We start from the raw sequence: 24,558 nt of genomic DNA on the forward strand, positions 1-24,558 counted from the left end.
AGAGTCAACATGAGAGGGGGATGTCCAAGCATTTGCGTGTTGATTGGCTGAGGACTTGTTGTTCGTGCAGCTCCTGGGCTCCCTGATAGGACGGGAGTGTTGCAGGAATAAATCTCTGAGTTCAGGCTCTGTGAGTTCTCCCTGATTTTATAGGATTTGTTTATTTGTCGATTCACTCATTCATCCAGTCTCCTCAGCAGGAGTGTGGTGGTGAAGCCTCAGCCACAAATCAACACTTGGACTCAGTTCGACCTCTTGCCAGGGGCAAGAAAATGAGCGCTGACTGACTTCCCCTAATTCATAAAATGCTTTGCAATCTGCCCTCGGCTGTCAATCTGTCTCAAAGCTTCTTTTTACTTTTTTTGGTTTTTACAAGTCACCTTCAGCCCTCGCTCTCTGCTCCGTGCTGTCAAAACAGACTGAGTTTATTAAATGGAGATCCCCTCGTCTCTTTAAACTGCCTTCTGTACCTATGTATTTACAGTATGCAGAAGTTTGAATATTTTGCCGACTAAAATTCAGACACAAGTGTTGAAAGACAAAAGGAGACATAGTCTGTTCTATATAAAGCCACGCTTGCCACAGCTGCCACGCAACAGCACTAAATCCACTGTTTGGCTGCTGAGATAAGGCATGTGTGCAAACTTTTAATGTTTCCTGATCTTTTGTTCGCAGTGAGTGACATTCCCGATGTCCTTGTTTGGTATCAGTGTTTACATTTCCCCTACTGTCTGAATGGTTACATGGAAAGGTTACAGGAGGCACACAAGAGCTTTGGCTTTCGTCAAGTAGGACGACTCGATCAGGATCATTTCTGCTCCTTTATGTAAGAACAATATTAAAACCAAAAGAAAACTTTGTAAAATAATTGTTCATTGTGGTTTTGTTATTATGGTTCTGTATTTTTCATTAGTTTTTTATCTGGTTTAAATTGTTGTTATCATTTCAGTTTCAGCCTCCAGAGTGGGCCTGTTCCTTTCAGTTTAACTTTCATTGATTAAAATATTCAGTTTTAGTTTAGGTTTAATGCATTTCAGTGTAAATAAAAACAATTTATCATATAATATGATGTGTATTTGCCTGGGGGAAGATTTAAGAAGTTCAGAATATGTGACCTATTGCAATAAACGCACTTTAAAGTCATAAAGAAATCCTATTTCTTAATCTGAAAAAGGGAATACGCTCTTTCATGCTTCTTGTCTTCACTTATTTGTCTAAATTAACAGAGATTAAAACTAACTTATTTCCTCTATATTCTCATGTTATGTCACACCAAGTCTTAGTTTTTCATTTGAGTTTAAGTTAACTATAACACTCTTGTTGTGTTCACGTCGATACAGACCGTGTGTCTCGGACAAGGTGCTGTGGTCTTGTTTACTCAGTCTACAGAGGTAACAAACGGGTGCAGGTGCAGGTGAGAGGCAGAATGAAGGAAACACAAAAACACACTGAAAATGTGTCTGTCCCCTGTGTTGATCCACCTCTAGTAAAAAAACATTTAAAACCAACTTGAACAGTTGGCTGCACGAAATAAATAGCAGCCTCCTCTATCTGAGCTGTGGAGGTGAACAGTCCAAGGCCAGTGGGAGTGAGAACACTCACAGACTCAAACACAGCTGGACGCTCTCACGAGCTAACCTGGGAGGCTCCGTCTGAAGTAAGAGAGAAAAAACAAGCTTGTTTGTGACACTGCCAGAAAAACACTGACTTAGCTTCCTGGGCAGAATCCGCACCTGGAGCAGGAGGGGGGTAATAAAAGACAACAAGGTCTTTGTGTATTTAAAGAAGTCATTTCACACCGACCAAACACACATTCTGACTCTGTGCTTCATTCAGGCCTGATTGAAGTTGGCAGGTTCACTTGTGTTATGTCAGGTGTCATATTCATGTTCATGTTTTTACTTGGAAGTATTTGTCTGGTGGGGCTCTGTGAGGCTGTACTTGGGCACAGCGGGTCTGTAAAGTGCAGCAAAGTTGGAAGTGCTGCTTTCTTATGGCCAGCAGGAGGCGACTGGTTTCACAAATAAGTCTGACTGTACGTAAGCTTATGAGAAAATGACTCATCTTCTCACTTGATTTATTATCTCAGTAAATGGTTTCACCTCTTCTTCAACACAGCATGATGTTCATTTTGTAAGTCATGGTCCCATTTAGAGTAAAATACACAATACACAGGGTTTGTTTTAAGTTACGCAGGTCCTCAGTCACATCCAATAAGGATATCCTCCCTAGCTCCACCCTCTCGTCCAAATATGGTCACTTCCGGCTCCAAAAAAAACGTGATGACAATGGTTGAAATGCCAAAATCAAGGCTTAAAAAACGGTTGTGCGTAACCAAATGGTTGACGTCAAAGTGGGTTTAAATTTGGAGAAGAATGCTAATGTCGGCGTGCTTACATGCTAACAGTGATAACAGGTAAAATGTTGATGTTTGGCAGGTATTTCTTATAAGACATATTCTACTGATCAAAATAAAAACTTAAATCCCATCAGTATCAATGCTTAATCTAACTCATACTAACTACAGTCATACGTTCACAGAGCTGTTTTGAATTAAATGCAAACACGACAGGGCTTCCTGCCGCACATCACCGCTATGACAACTATGTCAAGACACGACAGGGGGGACGTGGACCGGACGCCAAAGCAAACTGCCAGAGATGGCGGGCATACCAAGGGCTGGTCGCAGATCCTCAGCAGGCGGGGAAGCTGAGTGCCAACCCCTCCAGAAAGAGGCAAATGTAAGTGTAAGAGGATATTACTGTTTGTTTTTGGCTGATTTACAGAGCGATAAGAATGATCAGTTCCAAGTCTGTTCACCATTCACTTCAGCTGAGCGTAAGAGATTGAAATTGACAGAATTCACGACCCGTTCACTTAAGAATTGCAACACCTGAGGGAACAAAGTACTCTCTCAAAGAATGACCAATCTCAAGCCCGACTGGAAACACACACACTTTTTAATATAAGACTTTAAGCTGTTCAGCTCATTTGCTTCCATTTTGGATTCTCTTCTGGTCTGTTCTCCTTTTAGATTTTATAAAATATGACAGTTTGACACAAGTAACATGACTCAAGCTTGTGCAAAATATTTCAGCCCTCCAGAACGGCCCCTAAGAACACACAGCCGTCTGATTCACTGTAAAAAAAATACTCATCAGAACATCTCAGGGCTGCAAAACGACTGCAGTAGTTAGACTGACTTACATTTACTAAATATGAACGGATGAGAGGTTCATCTTTTAATCTCTCACCTACTTCTCTTTGGATCTATTGAAGACACAAAGCCTGAGTAATATTTACTTTAGAGAATTAAACACATTACAAGGAGTTTTTAAACTGCTTCTGAAACAGTCTCAGTGTATATAGTTCTTGTTAACGCCACAATAACTATTGTTACAGTTATCGTGTCTTAATTATTTAAGACACGAGACCAGAAGAGGTCTCGTGTCATAAATCATTTTCTCTGATATATTTACATTTTTCCAGGCAAAGTTTTGCAGCATATATTTGCCACTTAAGAGCAAAGCAGGAAGAGATTTAATGATTTTATACGTTTAAAAAAGAAAGATTGTATTGAAAGGACCGCCAGATCAAGATCTTCCCTGCACGAGGCGGTGGAGCTCATTCTGCTTTTGTCCACAGGGGCCGCCAGAATCAACACAAAATGAAAGTTCCCTGTAGCTGCTTTAATATGAAATAAACTGTTTGAACATCCAGTGAAATGATCAGTTTGAGATTTAGGCATTGAGGGTCATACAAAAAGAAGATTATGATGTGCATTATGGGAAATGTACGAACATTTTTGGGGATTCTGACCCAATTAATGGAATGAAAGTTAGGATATCTCGAACTGGTGCAAATATTTTGACTATTCAGGTTAAAATGTGCGTCTCATGAGATCCAAAACAGTGTTGAAGCGCAAAATTATCATTTGTTGTGGGTGGAGAACAACACGAATCAGTTAATGACAAAAAACTGTAAAGTACTCCTCAACAGTAATTTGTATGTATTGCATCATATATACATCACACAAATACAAATAAATGATAAATAAATGAACTCCTTAAAGATGTAATCAGATATAAACAAAGATCACATTGCAATCACAGAAATTGTCAATTCTTCAACATTAAGTTACCTGAAACTAAAATCAGTGCACATGCAGCCATGGAAGGTTTCATGGCTTGTGAGATGGTTTTACAGTGTACGAGCAGAAACACACTGTGCGCTGTCACTTCACTTGCTGTCTCTTTTCTCCCGACGTATCAACGCGGCTGTCAAGTCGGGGCAGACATTGTGAAGTGCCTGTGGTCCTCACATGGCACAGTGAGATTAAAGCGAGGGGAAGAGAATGGAGCCAGCTGTGTTGCTGAAACATGTGGCTGTACGGTTGCAGGTTTGCCTGCCAGCAAGGCAGTGTGTTATTGCTGCACAGAACAAGCGTGAGTCTGTTAGGACAACAAAGACTGACAGGGTTCAGTTGCATCGACAGTAAAGAAAATTATTAAATGAATCTGCTGCTGACACACTGTCATTCACACCGCGCTGAATTTAAATCTACTGTTTGCTCTGCTGCTGCGTGCACCGTCCTTATGTAACATGAAGCAAACCCAGCTGTGGAAAACAGATGCATACAACACCAAAGGTAAACATCGTTAGAAAACATTCCGGCAATACCACAGTCTGACTCAATATCTCTGCAGCTTTTCAACTCCCCTGTGGATTCCAGGCATACCACAGATCCCGGGCAGATGTTCGGCATTATCACTTCACTCCGCGGCCTCACTTTGTCTCTATCCAGAGAGCTGATCGAATCACTACGGGGTTGTTGCGGGGGCAAAGACAATTTTGTTGATGTTTTTCCATGATTCAGATTGGGTCAGAGGTTGTTGAAGTTTAAATTCGAAGCTTAGTTGTGTCACAAACAAACTGCTCCTTTTAACATTTGAACTTTTTTCATAGGCAACCAAATGTATGAGGTATAAAAGGTGTAAAGGTGATCTCATATTTTGTTCCCCAATAATAAGAAACAATTCATCATTACAAAAAAAAAAAAAATGTTATTTGAAGAAGTATAAAGAACTTTCCTCCATGATTCCTGTTTTTTAGAATGGGGCAACTGCAAGCTACTTAGCAATAATGGCTAAATAAACAAGCAACTTCCAGACAAAGGCGAGCAAATGGGACAGAGTCAAATGTGACAATCACATCAGATGAGAAATTATAAATAAAGTTTTTACACAGCAGGTGATGAATGATTTAGCCAAGACCGAAAATCATTTTTCATGTGTAAGAGCACATGAGAGTACAAACGTTCCTGTGGAAAGGTTTAAACTGGGTCACAGATAAATACTAAAGAGGTCAAAGTCACCTCAATGAATAAGTTAAATATATAGAATGTACTGTAACATTCCTGCATCAAAATGTGCAAAAACTGTGTTGAGTAAATGCTTCCAACAATGTTAACACCCAGAGAAATATGTTATTTTATTCAGAGTAAAGGCGCGTTTCATGTGGCTGCCTGTCGCTTTAACTTCTGTGGAAACAGCAGATAGCGCGTCAGAAAGTGAGTAAGCAAGTCGATGAATGAGACTAAACACATCCTGATTTAAACTGTAATAAGTTACCTCGTCCGTGAACATTCCTGCCTGAGTCGAGTCAGATAGATTTCTTCAGCAGTGGTGGTTGTGAAAACACGCTGCTTGTATCTTTTTCCTTTTATGACAGTAAGTGTAAAAAAAAAATGCAGACATCCTAATGAACACATCAGTGGTTCCATCATCCACACCACTTAAAATGACACGTTCTGTTCAGTTAATTAGACTCCCACCTGCTCCTTTAACACCCCGTGAGGACTTTTACTTTAAGCAGCCAGCAGATGTGAATCTGGAATAATAATTGGTTGGAAAGAAGAAGCTGTCTTTTGCTGATAAAACAACACCAGATATTCTTTTTACATTTGCAAGTAATTAAAGCTATTTGTGCAAAAGAAGTGACAACATCATTAGTGTGGAGGCTCCCTGGTGTACTTAAATCTTAAAAATGCTGGTGTATAACTTTATTTTAGACAAATTAAGTGTTTTTTCTTAAGCTATCCAATTATTCAGACTGAAATGTGTCAAACTTAAGATGAAAAGCTGATAAAAACCAAACTTTATGACCTCAAACGCCACAAGAGTCCTGTTCCCATAGCTTCAATTATGAAATAACTGTACTATCAAATCACAGGAAATGTCTGAATTAAAAAAACATGTTAATTCCTGGCTTCTCTTCATGAAATCTTGGTATGTAATAATTGCTTTCTGACAACACACGCTGGCTTCATCACCCGCTGTTTACCACACGACCAAGATGCCCAAACTTCATTAACAGCTGTAAGGACATTCCCAAACAATGAGCGACGCAAGGAGAGCAGGGAGAAGATGTCAGCTCCGGCGATAATGAGGGGCGATGTAAACAACGACTGTAATGACGGGAAACGACGCCGCTGCACAATGATTTCACAGCCCCGGCGTGTTTGTGATTAAAGGAGGACGGGGATGCATTGGGAGGTGAAACAGCTCAGTCCTTTCATGTGTCCTGAGGGTTGGCCCTGAGCGAAGAGAGGCAGCAGGCCGCCACCATCACACACACACACACACACACACACACACACAGATAACAGCTACAAATTAATTCACTCCAACAACAACCCCTGTCCTCGCCTGCTGCAACACGCTCTGCAACCAGCGAATTCCTTCCGCTGTGAGGTGGAGGAGAAGGGACGGTGGGTTCGTGGGCTCAGGGTTGTGATTGTGATGTTGTGTAATTGACAGTGTGAATCCAGCGTCTGATGCAAACTGCGCACCGCCCTCTCCCCTCTCCTGGGGTCGGACGACAAACACTTCCAAGAACGTGAAGGTACACGCCAAGATGACAGGGCTATTCAGAGATGACGGGGTTATTCATTTGGTTAAACACACATTGCGTGCAGCAAATCATTGATCCCATCCATGTGTGAAAAAAAAAAAAAAAAAACATGACACGTATGGAGCTTTCAGCCATAGTCTGTGAGGCTTGTGTGGTTGGATAAACTTAAAGGCCACCTTCAAGGAAAGGAAACAACTTGTTGACCCCTGAGATAATTTGACAGTCATTTATGAAAACACACTGCTGAGAGTAAAATCGAACTGCATTCAGAGGCTGACTTCAGTTATTTTGCTTGAGTAGTCGTCAGCTTCTTCTTTTGTCTCTGACAGGAATGAGAAGCAGATCTGCCCTGAAGCAGACGCTGCTCGCTCACAGCTGACTGTCAGCTGTGCTTTCTCTTTATTAAATATTAAAGAACCAGGCAAGTGTGTTTGCAGGTTTAGACTCTGACTAAAAATCAGATGTACTTTACATTTTGGAGACCATTTTCAAATGCATTCTTCTCTTGTTTTGGATGTATTGTTACAGCTGTTCCAGGCAGCCATCATTGATTTTCAGAGATTTCTGAATAGTACTAAAATGATATGGTAGCAGATCCTTGCTTGATTTGTCTGCATTACTTATTACTGTCATTTTATCATTGCATGGTAATGTAATTTACATGTAGGTTGGTTAGAAAGGGTCAGCAGTAGAGCTGAAACAGTTTAAGGATGTTTACAATTTAGATTTCTACTTGGAATGTATGTTTTTTCAGCATTTTGGAAGGTGTTTCAGCAGAAATGTTTGTAAAATTGTGTGAAATGGTGTTTCATTGGCTGAATCCCGTCACTGTTATGTCAGAGATTTAAGTCACTCACTCGCAGCTTCTTTATTGTTTGCTCCCACCCTAGCAGCAGAGGACGACTGTCTGGTCAGCCTCACATGTGTTACTCAGGTGTGCTTATACAACATAGCAGCTCTCGTGTCTCAGTACGGTTGTCGATCTTGAAGAAAGCCCGCGGGCTGAAACATCAGCAAAGTAACAAGAGAAATGCAGATTGAGCCAAAGTGTGCCACTTTCAAACATGTGGCAGCTATTTTGATATTGATTAATCCTTGCTGGTTAATATAAATTGTGTTCTTTGTTCTTTGTTTTTTTATAATAAACAGATTTTTGGCCTGTTTGTTTGGCAGAGGAAGCGTGTGAGGATGTCACTGTGGAGGCCGTGATGAGTATTTTTATAACACTTTATGGACCAAAACGATATAGATGAAGTAAAACGATTGATTAATCTATAATAAATCTGACACAAATGAATAAAGACTTGATGCTGTGATGGGTATATAACTCAAACATGTTTTAAGGGGCTGCTAATAGAATTTTACACTGTGTGGAAATGAATAGAGACAAGTGGATTCAGATTCAGATTCAGATTCAGATTCAGAATACTTGTTTTTGCCTGAAATAGCAGAAGATTAACATTTTCACCTGTGTTAAGTAAAAGTCATTTGTAGTAAATGAGGCAAGACGTACAAAACCACCAGTGCTGTCCTTTAAAAAGACGGGATGAGAGTAAATCAGAAAAAAAGCATCTATATGTTAATGAATTGAATTAACCTTTATCTGCCGCTCGAAGCACACAATCTTTCTGTCAGCACATACTGGACTCTTTGAAGACAGCGTCCCTTCTCCTCCCTCCTCTCTCCCTGTTCGAAACGCCTGTTAACAAGGCTGAAGTCAGTAATTGATTTTACCTCTCTAATCTCCTCCCTCTATTATGAGGAGCTCTCTCCTCTGCACCTGGGGCCAGCGCTCTGTCTCTTCTCTTATCTGCCCCCGAGTGCTTTAGCCCCGCCCAGTGGGGGCTGTGCTAATCCCCATCCACCAGACTCTTCATGCACACACACACACACACACACACACACACTCATGGGAGAACCCCACAGCCGACAGTCCGCCAGACAGTGCCTTGAGCAGCCTGCCAGCAATGTAAAACAGAGACAGATGGAGGAGAAGCACAACCAGACACAAAAGTAGCTCATCAAATGTTTCAGTGCTGTGGAGACTAAACTGCAGTGTTGTCAAGCCCAGGAAACGTATTTCTCATCTTCCAAAAAGCACCTATATTGGAAGTTTTGTGGACAAACAAATAAAAGTAAATGCATTAGACAATTATTTGCATCACACCACTTACCCTTCTGTCACTCTGAACTGTGACACGTGGGAGTGAGGACCGAGAAGCTCTCAGGCTCTGAGTGTGACGTGACTTCAGTGTGACAGGAGAAATGATCCTCTGTCGCTGTGATTAATAACCTCGTCTAAAGCACGACTTGGTCTGACAGGCGAAGAGCTGACCGTGAAGGCTGCAGAGGAGGAGGGAAGGGGACGGATGAAGATGGTCACGGTGCGAACAAAAATGGGGGAGGAAACCTGGTGAATGCAGAGAGAAAGTGGATGTGGATGAAAAAGGATGAGTAAAATGTCTAGATGTCTAGACTAGTTGAAAGCTGAAAAGTCTAAAAGGTTTAGAATAACTTTTGATTATTTGATGAATCAAGAGGGAAAAAGCTGAAAGAGTGCAGAATGAAAAGAGGTCGTTTAAATCAGCAATCTGCTCGAGCTGACTTTATTTCAAGTCAAACTGACCAATGTCTCTTACTGTTTACAGAGTGACAGCTTCATTCAATGAACTAAAGACAGAACGCGTGTCAATTTTGGATCATCAAAGGAGAATTTCATGAATTGTTGAACTAAAAGAATGAGAGCACCAATACTGAGACAAAGTAAAGCAATTTAGCATCTAACCATATGTGCAAAAAACAGTGCATAGTCCAACTAATGGTAAAATATGATACGTCTGAGGAGTAGTGCCGGTATAAAAGCAACTAATGGCATTAATATCAAATCATAATTCTTATTCTTCAGGTTATTAGATGAGTTAGTCTCTCTATTTGTCTATTGTATTATTAGTCACCAGTTATTGCAGCATATGCTACACAAATTGTTTGACAAATTGATTGATAGATTATTGTGGATATTATATTGATGCATAACTCAGTTCATCACTTTAATGTGGCACACTGTAATGGTCGTTTCAATTTCTTTTTATCCTGCTGTGCAACTTACATCATTATTTACTTGTTGATTTATGTTTTGTAGCCTAACTGATGTTCAGTCAATCAAAATGTTTTTTTTATAAAACCTTTCGAACAAATCAAAATGCAATTCAAAGTGCTTATCAAGTGATTGAACAAAACAATGCACACCAAATGCTGTAAAATTAAGAGTTAAAATTTAAAAAAGATAAAGAATAAACGATAAAAACAAGCAATAAAATATTGCACGTAAACTTTGATTTAAAAAATGTGGATATTGTATAATAATAATAATAATAATAATAATAAAAAATAATAATAATAAATAATAACAATAATAATAATAGGAAAAACAATAAAATATAAAATAAAAATATATAACACTTTTAAAAAAATTATATAAAATATTGATTTTAAAAAATAAATTAAAACCATAAGATTATAAGACACTACACTACAGAAAAGCCAGAATGTTGTCATTTAAGTGGAGTGGACAAAAAAAATGATACATATGATAATGGATTTCAAAATAAAACAACTGTACTCCAGTATACACACTGCCAATATAAGAGCATATTACAATGCTTTTCAGAATTATTATATTTCAAGTTTTCATTAAAGACACTCACTGGATTTGGTAAAATGAGAAATCTGAAAATGATCTGGAAAATGAAACCATAAATCAGCCTGTCTGGTTCTGATCCACATGCAGGGCGTCTGCAGGGTGTCTGCAGGGTTCACTCCACACCAGCAGGTGGTGGTACTGAGCCGTGTAGCGTCACACTGAGTGTTCCTCTCACTCCCTGACAGCAGGTGGCGGTGTTACAGAGGACACACGCAGCCACACATCCGTCAACAAACAGCAGACACCTTCAGCACGTTTCATAACACAGAACCTCCCTGAGCACAGAACATGACCCGCTTCACTCACATGTTCTGTAAAAGAGCTCGTCTGAAGGTCGGCCGGCTGCTCGGAGCGGCTCTCAGTTCCTGCAGATGTTTCCACGCTGAAATAGTGAGAACTTCCATTCACTGTTTCACTGAACATTGTAAACACAGTTGATTTAATGAAACCTGACCTCACAGATGACATGTTTACCTGACAGGTGAGACCGGACTCCAGCGGACTGCCTGTTGTTCACCACAGTCGGTATGTGTGTGACCTTCCAGCCAACCACAGGTTCCCCATGGAGAAGTTCCCCAAGGTCTTACACTGTCTGATCCAGGATCAGGTCATTACAGAGAAACAGGTGAGTGACTCAGTGATGGAAGAGAGCACACCTGTGATGAAAGGAATTACTAATACAATCTAATCAGTCCACTGGTGGGGAGTGACTGACAGTAATTCTGATGCATACTGGTGTTAATGGTGCTTTCCCCTGTTTAACCATCATAAAATAAAATAAAATCACTCGTAAAAAGTCATTTTCCATGTCAAAAACTGCCATAAAGTATTACATGTAAAATATTATTTTCGTCTTTCACTTGGGTTACATTTTTCAACCAGTTTTTGAAATTGATTTTTTTGTTGTTGTTGTACTAAATTGGGTATTTTATTAATTGCATGGGGGCTTGGTTTTATTATGAGACAGAGGGGTAACCTGTTCAGAAAAACTAAAGACAAGTCGTTCAAATAGAATAAGGATTTAAACTCCTCTGCTAGGGTTAAAATGTGAAATGTCCCAGTTAAATATTTTCTTTGCAAGTCTATTCCAGAGCTGAAGCACTGGAGGTTCCCATCCCATATCTCCATTAATGGCCACTACACTTCTAATAATAATAATTATAATAATAATACTGTGATACTTGTACAATGAACATCTCATGCCGCTGCAACCCTGCTGGGTAATGTTCTGTCACTTTTTAGAACGGTTCACCCAATTACAAAAAAAAAAAAAAATCACTCATTATCTACTCCCCCTCTTTTTGATGGAGGGTTCAGTGAAGCTTCGTAGTCCACAAAATATTTCTGGAGCTTCACTGCGAAACAAGTGTGGCAGCATTCTTGAAAACAACTGAAGTGGATGGGGATTTGTTTTAGACAACTGGAAAAAAAAAAAAAACATGAATTATCTCCATAAAGCTTGGCTGATGTAATGCAAGCCTCTTGAAGATTGGTTTGATTTACACCCTTGAGGCCCGGTCAAGTTTTCTATACTATGGCTTAAGGAAGGTAGTAAATAATCTTTCTTTCTTTTTTTTTCTTTTACGTCATAAAACAAGTTCCAGTGTTTAGGAGAATGCTGCAATGCTGTTTTTTTGCCGTGCAGCTTCGTTTTGTGGACTGCAAGAATTCACCCGACCTCACTAAACATCAGAACCCTTTTTGGGTGAACTGTTCCTTTGAGTGATAGTGAAGTCATTGTCAGTTGCAGGGCTGATATTATGGATATCCTCTGTTCTTTTTCCTGCTGATGTGACTTTCCTTCTTCACAGTAGGTGTGGGTCCCTGAAATAGCCTCTGAAGAACTACTCCGCTGCGTGCACACGGAGGAATACTTGAACAGCTTCATTAACGGCAGAATAAATGAGCAGGAACAGAGGAGGACGGGGTTCCCCTGGAGCAAAGGCCTAGTGAGACGCTGTCGATATGAAACGGGTGAGAGGAGCGTCTTAAGTGTGGTGATGACTTGACAGCCGGATGGCTCCGCGAGCTGCTCACCTTCTCTTCTCACACAGGTGGGACTCTTCTCGCTGCTGAGGTGGCTCTGCACAGGGGTCTGGCCTGCAGCACAGCAGGAGGAACCCATCACGCCTTCCCGAGCTTCGGTTCAGGCTTCTGTCTCCTCAATGACTTGGCGGTTGCAGCCAAATACCTGATCTCCTCCTCGCCCGGAAGAAAGGTTCTGATTGTGGATCTAGACGTGCATCAGGTAGTCTCTGCTACTTTTAATATTGCGGCTCATGTTTGTCTGTGTCCCTACTGATAAGCAAAACTTCTTCTCTTCAGTGGACTTACTGTCTTTTGCGTCCAACAGGGCGACGGCACGGCTTTCATTTTTAAAGAGGAGCCGTGCGTGTTTACTTTCTCGGTGCACTGTGGGAAAAACTTCCCACTCCGCAAACAACAGAGCGACCTCGATGTCAGTGTGGAGGATGGGCTGGAAGACGAGGAGTACCTCTCCACAGGCACGTGACACAGGCCATGATAACACACGTTCAGACTGCACCTAACTCAATTAATCTGATGAGTGTTTTCATGATTAATCGATTAATGATTTAGAACACAATATGCCCCATAACATAATATATAACACACATTGTAGCCATCAGTATGTTAACAGTCCTCGTCTGATGATCCACAGTGGAGGCTCACCTGCCCAGCGTGCTTGAGATTTTCCGTCCAGACGTGGTTCTGTACGACGCGGGTGTCGACCCTCACTGGGAAGACGAACTCGGGAGGCTCCGTCTGACCGACCAAGGTGAGGGGTAACTTTGACACCCAAGCGTCTCCCCCTGCAAATTATCTCTGGACTGTTTATGAATGACTGTGAGTATTTCTCAGGGCTGTATCGCAGAGATCTGTACGTGATGAAGACCGTGGTGAGCAGGGGCGTCCCCGTCGCCACCGTTATCGGAGGAGGATACTCGAGGGACATCGACAAACTGGCCCTCAGACACTCCATCGTCCACAGAGCAGCGACTCAGGTGCTGTAAATTGTGTTGGATGACAATTTTTAATACTAAATCCCTGACTTTTACAGGAAGTGGGTGAATATTGTATTTATGTGCTTCATATTTTAGGTTTGGAGGGAGTGTGGAATGTAAAACCTTTCAAGCCACAAGAAGACCGTCACATCCTCACTGATACTTGATCTTCAGGAGCCAATGCCAATATTTACGCTTGGGATGAAAATATTGTTGCAATGCTGTATGAACCAGCTGTGGTTTGTTTTGTTTACATCAATTATTAAAAGGATGTCGGGGGTACAATGGATTCCTAACAGATCCAACACATGCGCCTCACCCTGCCACCTTTCTAGCTTCGAACAGCGTTTTGGTGACCTTGTTTCCCTCTGAGAACAGCTTGTTTTATTCAGTCATGGAGAATTTAAGGTTAATAGAGATTGTGTTATTACCTTATTAATATTGTAAAAGTCTGAGTTTGAATTTCTTCTCTAAAAAAGTACATAGTGCCCCTTTTAATGCAGCAGTAATATTAATCCAAAAAGATCAGCTGTAACACTGACAGGGACCATTTTACAAAAGTAGTTTTACTTTTGATACTTATGTACATTGAGCTGATAATACTTTTACATAAGTAAGGTTTTGAATGCAGGATCTTTTCAGTGTGGTGTTAGTATTTCTACTTAAGGATACAAATACTTGCTGAAGACTGTTTTCAGAAGTTGTTTACCTCATCAAAATACTGTATTAAATGTCAAATACTCTGTTATTAAACTGTACAGTTTGTGGTTGGTCACTGACTGAAGATCTACGCGTTTTCATTCATGACAGCAAACGCAACACGACAGTCATGAACAAAAATATTTAATGAGGAAAAAAAACAAAAACTGTTAAGTGTTTCCATCAGGTCACATGAGACATTAAGGTACCAGTGTCACTTCAGAACAAACACAGTTGGTCCACACATACTGTACTGACACGATGTGTACCGTCTTTGGCACAATGGGTACAGATCACCAGCATGTTTTCAAGTTTCACTTAATTGTTATGTCTTTCACTGACACCAAGCAGCGACATTTTAGTGGTACAGTGCAATGTTCATTCACAGTATATGAGGCAGTTGATTTGTTACTTCAACACGAGACAGTGCACGACTATTACAAACATCAAGCGCGCGCACACACACACCGGCGACACGTTCTTTGAAACACAACGAGCAACTGCACAAATGTTTTGGAAGATAATTCTGCACGACTTTGAGCTCCTCCTGTGACGGATTACACACGAGCAGTTCACAGAAAGAAAGTCCATAAACAGATACTTGGCTGCGGGCTTAGCTCCTCATATTCAGAGTTAAAAGAACGTGCAACTTAATTGGTAAAACAGGCAGACGCAAATAATAAAGAAGTACAATTTTTTTTCCTACTGCGATTGATACATTAAAACATTTAAGAGCGGATGGAAGAGTAAACTGTTATCTCACAAATTCCTCTTTGGCTCATATTAAAAAGTCCAAAGAGGAGTTCAGTGCATTTCTTATCGTGTCCCTTTGCAGAAATGCTGTCATTAACAGCACTAGAGCTTGCTGTGGTTGGATAATAAAAACTAATTATTGACATTAAAAGTGAACAAACAATGGATTTCTGGACACTGCTTGTTGGTTTCTATTGAAATAGAATAAATACTTTAAAAGTGCGGTGTAGTACACAGTGGTAGCCATTGTTGAGCATCGAAATCCTGCTGCTAAAAACCATCCAACAATAAGATTTAATGCTGGATTAAAAAAACAAACGTCCATACTGTTAAGAAGTGAGTTGAGTAATTTAGTGTTCTGCAACGATGGCTACTCTGTATATTTCTACACCTTTCAGTTAATGACCATCAAATGTGTGATTCAGTGCGATGACTTGAGGCAGAGTTGATGCAAAAAATTTAAAACGAACAGGTTAAAATCAGATTTTCCACAACTGAACCTTCTCTGCCACCACACACCAGTTGGCGTGATCAAAGTAGGTGTGTTTGACATGAAGCTCCTCGACATGATGCTCTATCAGCTCTGCCAGTTCTCCCTCCCTGAAGACGTGGTAGTACCTCAGGCAGGAGCCCTCCACCTGCCCCTCGCTCCCCTGAGGACTCTTTGTGCTTTCCTGCCGCTCTTCTCCCTGCGGGGCTCGTTCGCTTTCATCTCCGGCCGGCTTCAGGTGCTCTTTCTGGAAAGGGACCAGATCCGGCAGGGCTAGAGAGCCACACTCCTGGGCCAAAGATACGGAGACGCTCTGGTTTCCTGTGCCGTTGTTGTTGTCGTTGCCTCCAGGGTTGTTTTGTCCCTTGTGCGGGTCCGTGACCGAGTCAAAGACGTCCTCCTCTGATCCGATCACAGACGGCGGGGAAAAGAAGCTTGACATTTGCTTAATGAGGCCCCGGCCTCTCCCACGCTGAGTGGCCTTGTTCCCCTCGTTCTCCCCTGTTGGTGAAGATAAAGTGCTCAGGTCTCTGGAGGACGACCGGGAGATGGCCAAGCTTCCGAAGTCGAACACAGAATCCAGGGACCTGGAGAAGAACCACAGTCTCTGTGTCCTCTGCTGCGGGGTGGCGCAGGTCAGATCTTCTTCGTCCGCCACGGAGGATGTGCTTCTAACCTTCCTGTGCTTGTCGGTGTTGTCTATGGCTTCGCTCACGCTCTGAGCTGCCGCCCTCCGTCTGGGCGAGTGCGGGTTGGGGTTCCAGGGGACGAAGATGTCCTGTTTCTCAAACTTTCGGCGTTTCTGCTCCATGGCCCACACGTAGATCATGATGCGCCCGCCCACCCTCAGCGTGCGTGCCATCTCCTTTATTGCTCGAATACGACGCTCTTTGGTGGACAAGTGATGGATGACTGAGGAAAAAAACATGAATTTGTTATAATGAAGAAAGCCTTCATTTAATTATGATGTGTCACACTCAGCTCCTCAGGCAACAAAACACATTATGTACACTGTGTACGCCACACAACATAATTTAATAGTGTGGGTGGGCGCCGTTGTCTTTTTTCCTAATTACACTCTTTATTGGCAGACACACGTGTATTATTTGACACTGTTGGCTAGGCAACACGGGCTCGTGGTAAACTGATGTTTATCATTATGTGTTCGTTTAATGGCGGCAGCAGCAGTTGAGCTTCGTGCATATGAAGATAGTGATCTGTGACTGAGTGGGAGGACTCAACAGTATCCAGGCCTCCCTTCATCTGTGTGTGTTTGTCCATCACCTGCAATAGAGAGCACGGCGTCGAAGCAGCCGTCTCTGTATGGCAAATGCAGCCCGTCGCACATCTGGACCTCGTGTCCCTGACTCCAGGCAAAGTCCACCAGGGGGCGACAGACATCGCACCCCAGCTTGAACACCTCCTTGTTGATGTGGAGGTACTTGCCATTGCCACAACCTGCCAAGGTCAAGACGGTCAGCTACAACAGGAATAACTGATCTCTTAAAGGGCAACTCCAACAACTTTCACACATTGAAGAGTGCTTTTAGGCCTTCTATACTACTGCATATGTGAAAAAAGCAGTGGAAAGCCTTTTGTGGCTCCGTTAGAACATGCATGTAATCTGATAAATTGCTTCCAGTCATGTCACTCAGTGGTTCAGTTGCATTGTGGGTAATGTAGGCAGCAGGTTTAAAAAAAAGAAGTTAAAATGTCATTGTAATGCGTTTTTTGTAAGGCATTTGCTGTCTGTCTTCATCTTAACCTCGCATTGGCTAGTTTTTATAGTTACCACTACCAGAATGCATTGCACGCCTGCTTACATAGACAATGAATGGGAAGCATAGAAACAACAGATCCTGTGGACTACATTACCAACAATGCAGCTTTTGCCATCACTGGACGCAGGTGACATGCACCTGTAAACACACTTTAATGTGTAAAATTGGTGGAGTTGCCCTTTAAGGAAGGCCAATTTTAGAACAACTCAACTCAACTTATTTTTGCAAAGGCCAACAAAAAGTAAAAGTACAAACAAATGTCTTCATGATCAAGTGTCACAGCCTGTAGGTGTCACCCACCGATATCAGCGACGATGCTCCCCGGCTGCAGCTCCAGCAGGAACTGTCGTACCTTCGGCCAGGCTTTATAGCGGCTGTCGTTGAAATATGGGGCGATCTTGTCGTAGACGCTGTGCACGTGGTCCCTCTCGAGCTGACTGGCAGCCTCCTCCATCATGTTCGTCCAGGCTGCCTCATGCAGCGGCCTCACAGAATCATGTCTGCAGGGACAGAAAAAAAAAAAAACATCCAATGGTAACTCTAATTCATTAGGAACATAAAAACTGACAGTGTAGACCTCCTGCAGGCACCAGCACAGCGGCGTTCCCCTCTACATGCTTGTTAAGGTCCAACAAGGTCAGCTAGAGGCCGTAATCAGAAGACACACTCAAACATCTGTCAGGCAGAAGCGGTAATTTAAACCCTCCGCTTTGTAGCTGAAGTACCTGCTGCAGCTGCGGTCCTGATCAGCCCGCCCTCTCCCAGCAACCCTGCAGTCCTCCAGAAGGACTCTGATGTTCAACACTAAGAGTCATCAGGTTTAATTTGTCATGAATCATCTGAAACTGTGAAATAAACAGAGACGGGATCATAAATTAACTAACGAGGTCCCCCTCTCAAAGAGCCCTCAGAGCCATGTCAAATTGTTTTTTTTTTCCGCAACACAGCAGCAAAAGGTCAACACATAAATCATGTTTGTTGGCAACGACATGCCAAACGAACAACATCAATCACGTTTGAGTGAGAGGTCCTGTTACAGAAACCATGTTAGACCGTGTTAGTGGACACCAGGCTGCTGCCGCGGCTGCTGCTGCTGGGTTTGATATTATTATGATCACATTTAATTCGGTGTCAATGAAAGATTCCAGCATTGGATCACGTTGTAAGAATCTCTTTTACCTATGATGACCCTCGCGGATTCTGAGGAGGGCTTTTAATTTCCCTGGAAAATGCGAGGCTAATATGCGCACACGTGGAAAGCTTTTCACTCGGATTACATTATTTTCTATCATCTGACGGCACGTGGCTGAATACCATTTAGCTGCGTCACAGCCTCAGTTGAAACAAAGAGATGTTTGTCTTCTCCTGATACACAATTGCGGCTACTTGTGGTCCGTCACAGCTTTTTACAATGAGGAAATTATACTATGTTTATTTATCAGAAAAGATTATAGTAATGCTTTGTATTGATGTCCTTATTTATATAATAAGCTTAATTTAATATGCCTAAAAGTCCTTATAAGATGTTTATTACAATTAATAAGATTAAGCGTTAATAATTACATCATAAACATGTTAATTGTAAGATAAGCACTTTTAAGAAGCTTGTTATAATCAGTTAAGAATGCACTCATTACACAGAAACAACACCTTGATGAGATGAATTAATCCTGAATTAGTTAGCCTTGGTTAAACTCAAATGTAGTAAAATGCTTTTATAAACACTCATAAGGCTTTTATTAACATTCTTTAGCATCTATAAACCGATAACAAGCCTTCTTCGAGCGCTTCAAAATGTAATCTAACAATAAATGTGCCTATGAAGCCAGTTATCATTGATGTCATTTGATTTATGTTAAAAAACATCTTATCTCATCATCCTTCAAGAACCTTAAAGGGCATTTTAAAGATCTATTAACAAACGCTTCTTCCAACACCCTTGATATAAAGTGCTGTGATGTAATGTGCTTTCAAATTCCACTGTTTAACTTTCAGAAGCGCGTTTGTTGAATTTCAGAACTGATTGCAAATTTGGGGATTATGTAATTGTGGCATTTGTGTTCCGTCTGGTTTCTCACAGCTCCCACTGCAGTCATCTCGGTTTATTAGGATGCGGCCCACAGCTCCTGCAGTGCTGCGGCGGCTCCCTCAAGCACTACATGTACAAAGAGTTTTTCTGCGTTATTAACCGGGAGATAACACTGTTGTCGTAGTCAAGCAAGTACCTCCATGTGCAGACTGCTCATTTGACCCGAGTGGGTTATCTTTCATGAGCGTATTATCGGGAGGTTTATTTGATTTCATGCAAAACAAACCCCCACAATTTGCATCACGCGGTGGCCACAAGGTGGTTTGATAAGCAGATGTTTACAAGCCTGAAGAATTTAATCAGACTGTAATAATTTTAATATTATTTTCTGCCTTTTCTCATAAACTGTGATGCATTATTTTAACATGTGCTTTTCTAGTAGCAGAGCATCAGATGGGTTTTAAGTAGGTCAGAACAAATATTCAACAAAAATACAACTAAACTATTAATATGTCCCATCTGACTCTTCTAACCTTTGTTAAAAAATTCATAAATATGATAAATATATCAGCGATTTAAGTCCTTTTAAAGTTGATTTTACAAAGTATGTAGGGTTGCTTTTTTAAAAATCTTTTATAGATCAATAAAACAATAGATAGGAGTGAAACAGAAATGAAAGAATAAAAAGGTAGCTTCTAGTAACTGAATATGGCAAGATGGGAAGGAAGCTGCCTTTTTTTAAAGGAACAGTTCACCAAAAATGAAAAATCCAGTCATTATCTGCTCGCTCCCATGTGATAGAAAGTTTCATATTCCGCAAATCATTTCCGGAGCTTCACGGCAAAACAGCATTGTAACCTTCTCCTAAACAACTGATGTACATGGGGACGACCCCAAAAATACGGAAGCTCTGAGATCCCAATTGATTAGAGGAGAGACGTTCTTTAGCCCTACTAAGCTCAAACCTGTCTTGACTCGAGCGCCTGTTTATTTGCTCCATGTGTTTTTGGACGCCTCTGGTGAAAAGTGTTCTCTTCACTACCCAGAGAGGTTCAGTGGAGGAGCCGAGATCCAAACAGAGAGAGATTAGCCACAGCTCGCAGCTTCTCTCTTTTGAAGCATCCGTACAAAAACAATCTCCAACCACCTTCAGTTTTATGTTTGATGTTCCCCTCTCCAGGCACTTCAGTCGTGTAGGAGGATGCTGCAGCGCTGTTTTGCTGTGAAGCTCCAAAAATGTTTCGAGGACCACAAAACTTTCCCCATGAATAAATATTCACTCATTATCTTCTCACCACCATGCAGATTGACATTCAGGTGGACTATTCCTTTAAGCAGCAAATCCTCATTAAATCAGTTGCAGGTATCGGCGCAAAATATGAGCACAATTGCTGACAAACGTCTGGTTTTGAAATCGGCGACACCTGACTTCGACTTTTCACCCCATCCTGAGCGGTGTGGCTGGGATGTTCTGCTCTGCTGTACAGAGATTATCTGCTCTTTTGAATCTACCGTGTGCGTGTGATGGATGGAAGTCGTCAGCCCTGACTCGTACCGGCGCGCATCGTACATCACTGCCAGCATGCAGCTGCCAAAAAAGCTGCAAAATCAATAAGCGGTGTAAATATAATACAACTTTGGCAGCAGATACTCGAGGAACGTTTATCTCCGATTGCATTACATAAGATTCAATTACGATCCACTTCAATCTTCTCCATCCACCGAGTTTTGGAGATTAACAAGTCAAGGCTGTTCTTCCGCTTCAGCACCTGCAGGTTTAGAAACAGTCACAGCCGTATCTGCCTCCGCTACCAGCGCGTCTGCCTGGAATGAAACTCACAATGACAAATTAGATCCACTGTGCACTTGAGGGAAACCAGAAGGAAGGCTATCAGACGTTTCCTCTCTACCTCTTTAAAAAGACATTAGACTCATATGTCCTTGAATGCAACATCGCCCGGTGCCAATTGTGTGCACAGCTGTACACAATGAATATTACTGGGAGCGTTTACCACAGGATATGAGCAACCGAGGCCAACCTTTGCTCCACGAGATGACAGCACATCTCTCTGCGCGCTGAGCTGCACCTCCGCTGCCTCTGTAGGTAAATACATTGTGTGCAGCATCTTCCCTCACCCAGACCTATTTCTGGACCACCATCATCTGCATCATTTCAGCCAAGTGGAAGGAAAACATCCCTTATGTAACGCTGTAATCTGGCCTCCTTCGCTTTTTTCCCTGCTGCTCAATTTTCGCCCCGAGTTTCCCACCCTCTGCTCACTAAACTGTGGCCGTCCTCGGCTGACATTATGTAAGCGGCAGCTGGGGAGGCTCAGCACTGCCTCTGACTGACAATGGGAACTAAAATTAAATCAGTGGGGGACGGAAGGGAACGTCTGGCACACAGATTTGCCCGAGGTGTAGGGTGTAAATCAGACATCACTTGAAGCCTTTGGTGTTTGAATTGAACAGGTACAAATCTCCAAATATGAGCAGGTTGGCTTTAAAATCCCATAATTCTGCACATATGTCTAGACAAATGCTCCTCAGGTGAGACCTCAGCAGTGCGCTGATGGTGGTGTCACGATGATCAGACGTGCAGTTACATTAACCGCTGGATGAACACAGGGAAGCACAGAGAACAGGTTTACCTGGCAGTTAATGAGTCAACATGTGGTGAGGGGATGGTGTTGCCAAACTTAGACTCCTCTCACTGCTCCAGGCACATATTGTCCTCACACTGTGATGTATGGAACTGTAACATGTTGTTTAAATATGCAGATTACAATGAGTTTATGTTTGCATGGAGCTGAGAATCATCCATTTCTCAGCCTTGAAACGTGCACCAAACTACATTTAGATTTACACAGAGATGGTAGGACATATGATCTACTTCTTTGCGTCCCATTGAAGTTTTTTTGAAAAGGACGAATTGAAACATGCATGATTATATTTCTAAAGTCGGAAGGTGAAACCAGCCTAAATATAGTAAACACGCTGCAATCACGTCTATGTTGACATCCTTAATTCAACCGAAAATGCAAAGCCACTCACCGTGCAGCGTGTAGGCTGAACCGCCGTGCAGTGATCCGCCTCTCGGCTCAGGTCGCTGGAGGTAAACTTCCCTCTCCGCCGCTCATCAGATGGATCTATAGGATCGATCTGCCATGAGCAGAGGAGGCTCGCGCTCGACTCGGCGGCACCGAGCGCATTATCAAAGTGGACATCGCGAGGACGGGGAACGTGACCCGAGGGAAACACCTGCCGAGCGTGACCGCGAGCCCAGCAGCGTCCTGCCCGCCGGACGGGATCAGAGCCATGGCTCGGTGACAGACCCACACACCTGTCAGCGTGCTGAGGGGGCACAGCCAAGCTTCCGGTGAGGAGTTTCAAAATAAAAAGCCTAACTAGCGAAAGCCTGAAATGTTGTATTCGCCTGAAATGTTCCCCTCTGTAAATGATGCACATGGAAAAACAAAACAAAAAGACTATTAAGAACAAACTGAGCAGAAAGTGTTATATAATGTAGACTCTACACAAAGGTCATACTCGAGTAAAAGTAAAGATATTGCCTAAAAATGACTATATCAAAACTAAAGTCATCCATGCAAATAGTGCTCCAGTAAAAGTCTTGAATGGTCTGATATTGAATTTAAGTATTTAATGCTATTTGCAATAAATGTACTAGTATTAAAAGTACAAGTAATAGTAAGTTGTACAGTACATATATTTACATGTATTTATATACTGTACACACTCCACTACTTGTCGTGTTCTTATCACCCTTTACTGATTTTATTCTTTTATTTATTAGTGTTTTTGCAATACGTTTGTTTGTTTTAACTCACCTCAGAGTCAGCTTCCCTGTTGAGAGTTTATTCTACATATTGTCTTCCTGATTTTCCTGCTTTTGCTTGTTTGTCAAAGCAATTTGTAAACTCTGTTGTTAAAAGTGCTATATAAATAAAGTTTATCATTATTAATATTATCATTACTACGGGTTGACTGATTGAGGCCGTAGATGTAATCGCTGTTTTTTATTCATTTTTTGTATTTTTTTTTTTCTTCTTCTTTAATCCAATTCCAGATAATAAAATGATTTGTAAATGCACTGCTTGGCTCTGAGGCACAAGTCTGAAGACTAAGTGAGTAACTAAAGTAACAAATAAATGGAGTGGAGTTCAACTATAAGGTGGCAGAAAATGGAAACGCTGAAGTAAAAGTGGTTTTATTTAGAAGAGTGTACTTCCTGGTTTCCTGTCTTGTTGTGGCTGACTTGACTCTGCTGATTGGTCGTCGGTGTGTAAAAAGATGACACGCCGTGCGTTTGCAGAACACGGCTGTGATTGGCTGGCAGCCTCACGTGACAACCACAGTAAACAACGTGTAGAGCCGACAGACAACACCTCCTGCTCCCTTCAAAATTACGAGTTTGCACTGTTGGTACATTAGGACTAGAAATACGATTCATGTTCGTGCCTTTAGTTGTAAAAACCAAAAACTATCATTAATGACACATCTGTTGTGTTAATTTTAGAATCTTGATTTTATTCTCCATCTCCCCTCAGGCAAAATTGCTTTTAATGTCTGTTTAATTGCTGTTTGTGGTGGTGAACAATCTCATCTAATCAGGCTGACAACCATCTACATGTGCATTCACAGTACAGCCTGTGTGTTGTCAAGTGAGCTGCTCCACTCATGTCAGCTATGACCCCTGTCAAACAAAGCAGTGCTATGTTTGAAGGACCACTTGATCTCTTTATCACCAACAGACTGAGCTACAGTTTCCATCTGTTTCCTGTTCGTCCTGATTGTCTACTTGCAAAAGCCTAAATTAAAAGGTGTTTACAATAACGCAAAAAAAAGAAAAAAAAAAAAAAACGAGGACAGCTTTGAGTTCACAAACATGAAGTGTTGCTCATCAGGGTGGTAATAAGCACACATTAGCCTGTCGTGCCTAGTTTTGTCATCCTCTGCCTCCTACGTGGGTGTCAGCTCTGATTTCATCTGCCCTTTTTGCCTCTGCAGTGCTTAATGGCAGTGACTTAATTGTGGCTCATCGCTGCCATTCAGGGAGCACAAAGAGCTCATCACATCTCCCTCACATCATCATCATTCAGAGCACACATGCTGTTATTCTGCTCCCGGCTGCCTTACATTACCAATGACAC

At 41.8% G+C, this 24,558-nt stretch overlaps 2 protein-coding genes across 3 annotated transcripts; one reads left to right on the plus strand and one right to left on the minus strand.

Annotated features, from left to right (window-relative positions):
* Positions 1-10,812: 10,812 nt before the first annotated feature.
* Positions 10,813-14,419, plus strand: hdac12 (histone deacetylase 12). Its single transcript, XM_030405955.1, has 8 exons — positions 10,813-11,002; positions 11,094-11,237; positions 12,427-12,586; positions 12,667-12,860; positions 12,966-13,116; positions 13,293-13,409; positions 13,493-13,635; positions 13,732-14,419. The coding sequence occupies exons 1-8, from the start codon at positions 10,901-10,903 to the stop codon at positions 13,753-13,755; spliced, it is 1,035 nt and encodes a 344-aa protein (XP_030261815.1). The 5' UTR covers positions 10,813-10,900; the 3' UTR covers positions 13,756-14,419.
* A 43-nt stretch (positions 14,420-14,462) lies between these two features.
* trmt9b (tRNA methyltransferase 9B) lies at positions 14,463-22,752 on the minus strand. 2 transcript variants are annotated; one of them, XM_030405933.1, is made up of 4 exons: positions 22,442-22,752; positions 17,659-17,858; positions 16,862-17,035; positions 14,463-16,489 (listed from the first exon to the last, which is right to left on the minus strand). In XM_030405933.1, the coding sequence occupies exons 2-4, from the start codon at positions 17,813-17,815 to the stop codon at positions 15,567-15,569; spliced, it is 1,254 nt and encodes a 417-aa protein (XP_030261793.1). In that variant the 5' UTR covers positions 17,816-17,858; positions 22,442-22,752; the 3' UTR covers positions 14,463-15,566. The 2 variants fall into 2 exon arrangements, with proteins under 2 accessions (XP_030261793.1, XP_030261803.1); XM_030405943.1 differs by lacking the exon at positions 22,442-22,752 and adding an exon at positions 22,039-22,063.
* Between the last annotated feature and the right edge of the window lie 1,806 nt (positions 22,753-24,558).

This window comes from Sparus aurata, chromosome 2, assembly GCF_900880675.1.
Source record: "Sparus aurata chromosome 2, fSpaAur1.1, whole genome shotgun sequence".
NCBI lineage: Eukaryota > Metazoa > Chordata > Actinopteri > Spariformes > Sparidae > Sparus > Sparus aurata.

Bases quoted from the DNA above. Each gene is read 5' to 3' on its own strand.
- trmt9b (XM_030405933.1), bottom strand. From the start codon at position 17,815: ATGATGGAGGAGGCTGCCAGTCAGCTCGAGAGGGACCACGTGCACAGC. The intron at 17,036-17,658 runs GTGGGTGACACC...TGACCTTGGCAG, and splicing joins GAGCATCGTCGCTGATATCG to GTTGTGGCAATGGCAAGTAC. The intron at 16,490-16,861 runs GTGATGGACAAA...TTTTTTCCTCAG, and splicing joins CGCCGTGCTCTCTATTGCAG to TCATCCATCACTTGTCCACC.
- hdac12 (XM_030405955.1), top strand. From the start codon at position 10,901: ATGACCCGCTTCACTCACATGTTCTGTAAAAGAGCTCGTCTGAAGGTC. The intron at 13,117-13,292 runs GCACGTGACACA...GATGATCCACAG, and splicing joins CGAGGAGTACCTCTCCACAG to TGGAGGCTCACCTGCCCAGC. The intron at 13,636-13,731 runs GTGCTGTAAATT...TTCATATTTTAG, and splicing joins TCCACAGAGCAGCGACTCAG to GTTTGGAGGGAGTGTGGAAT.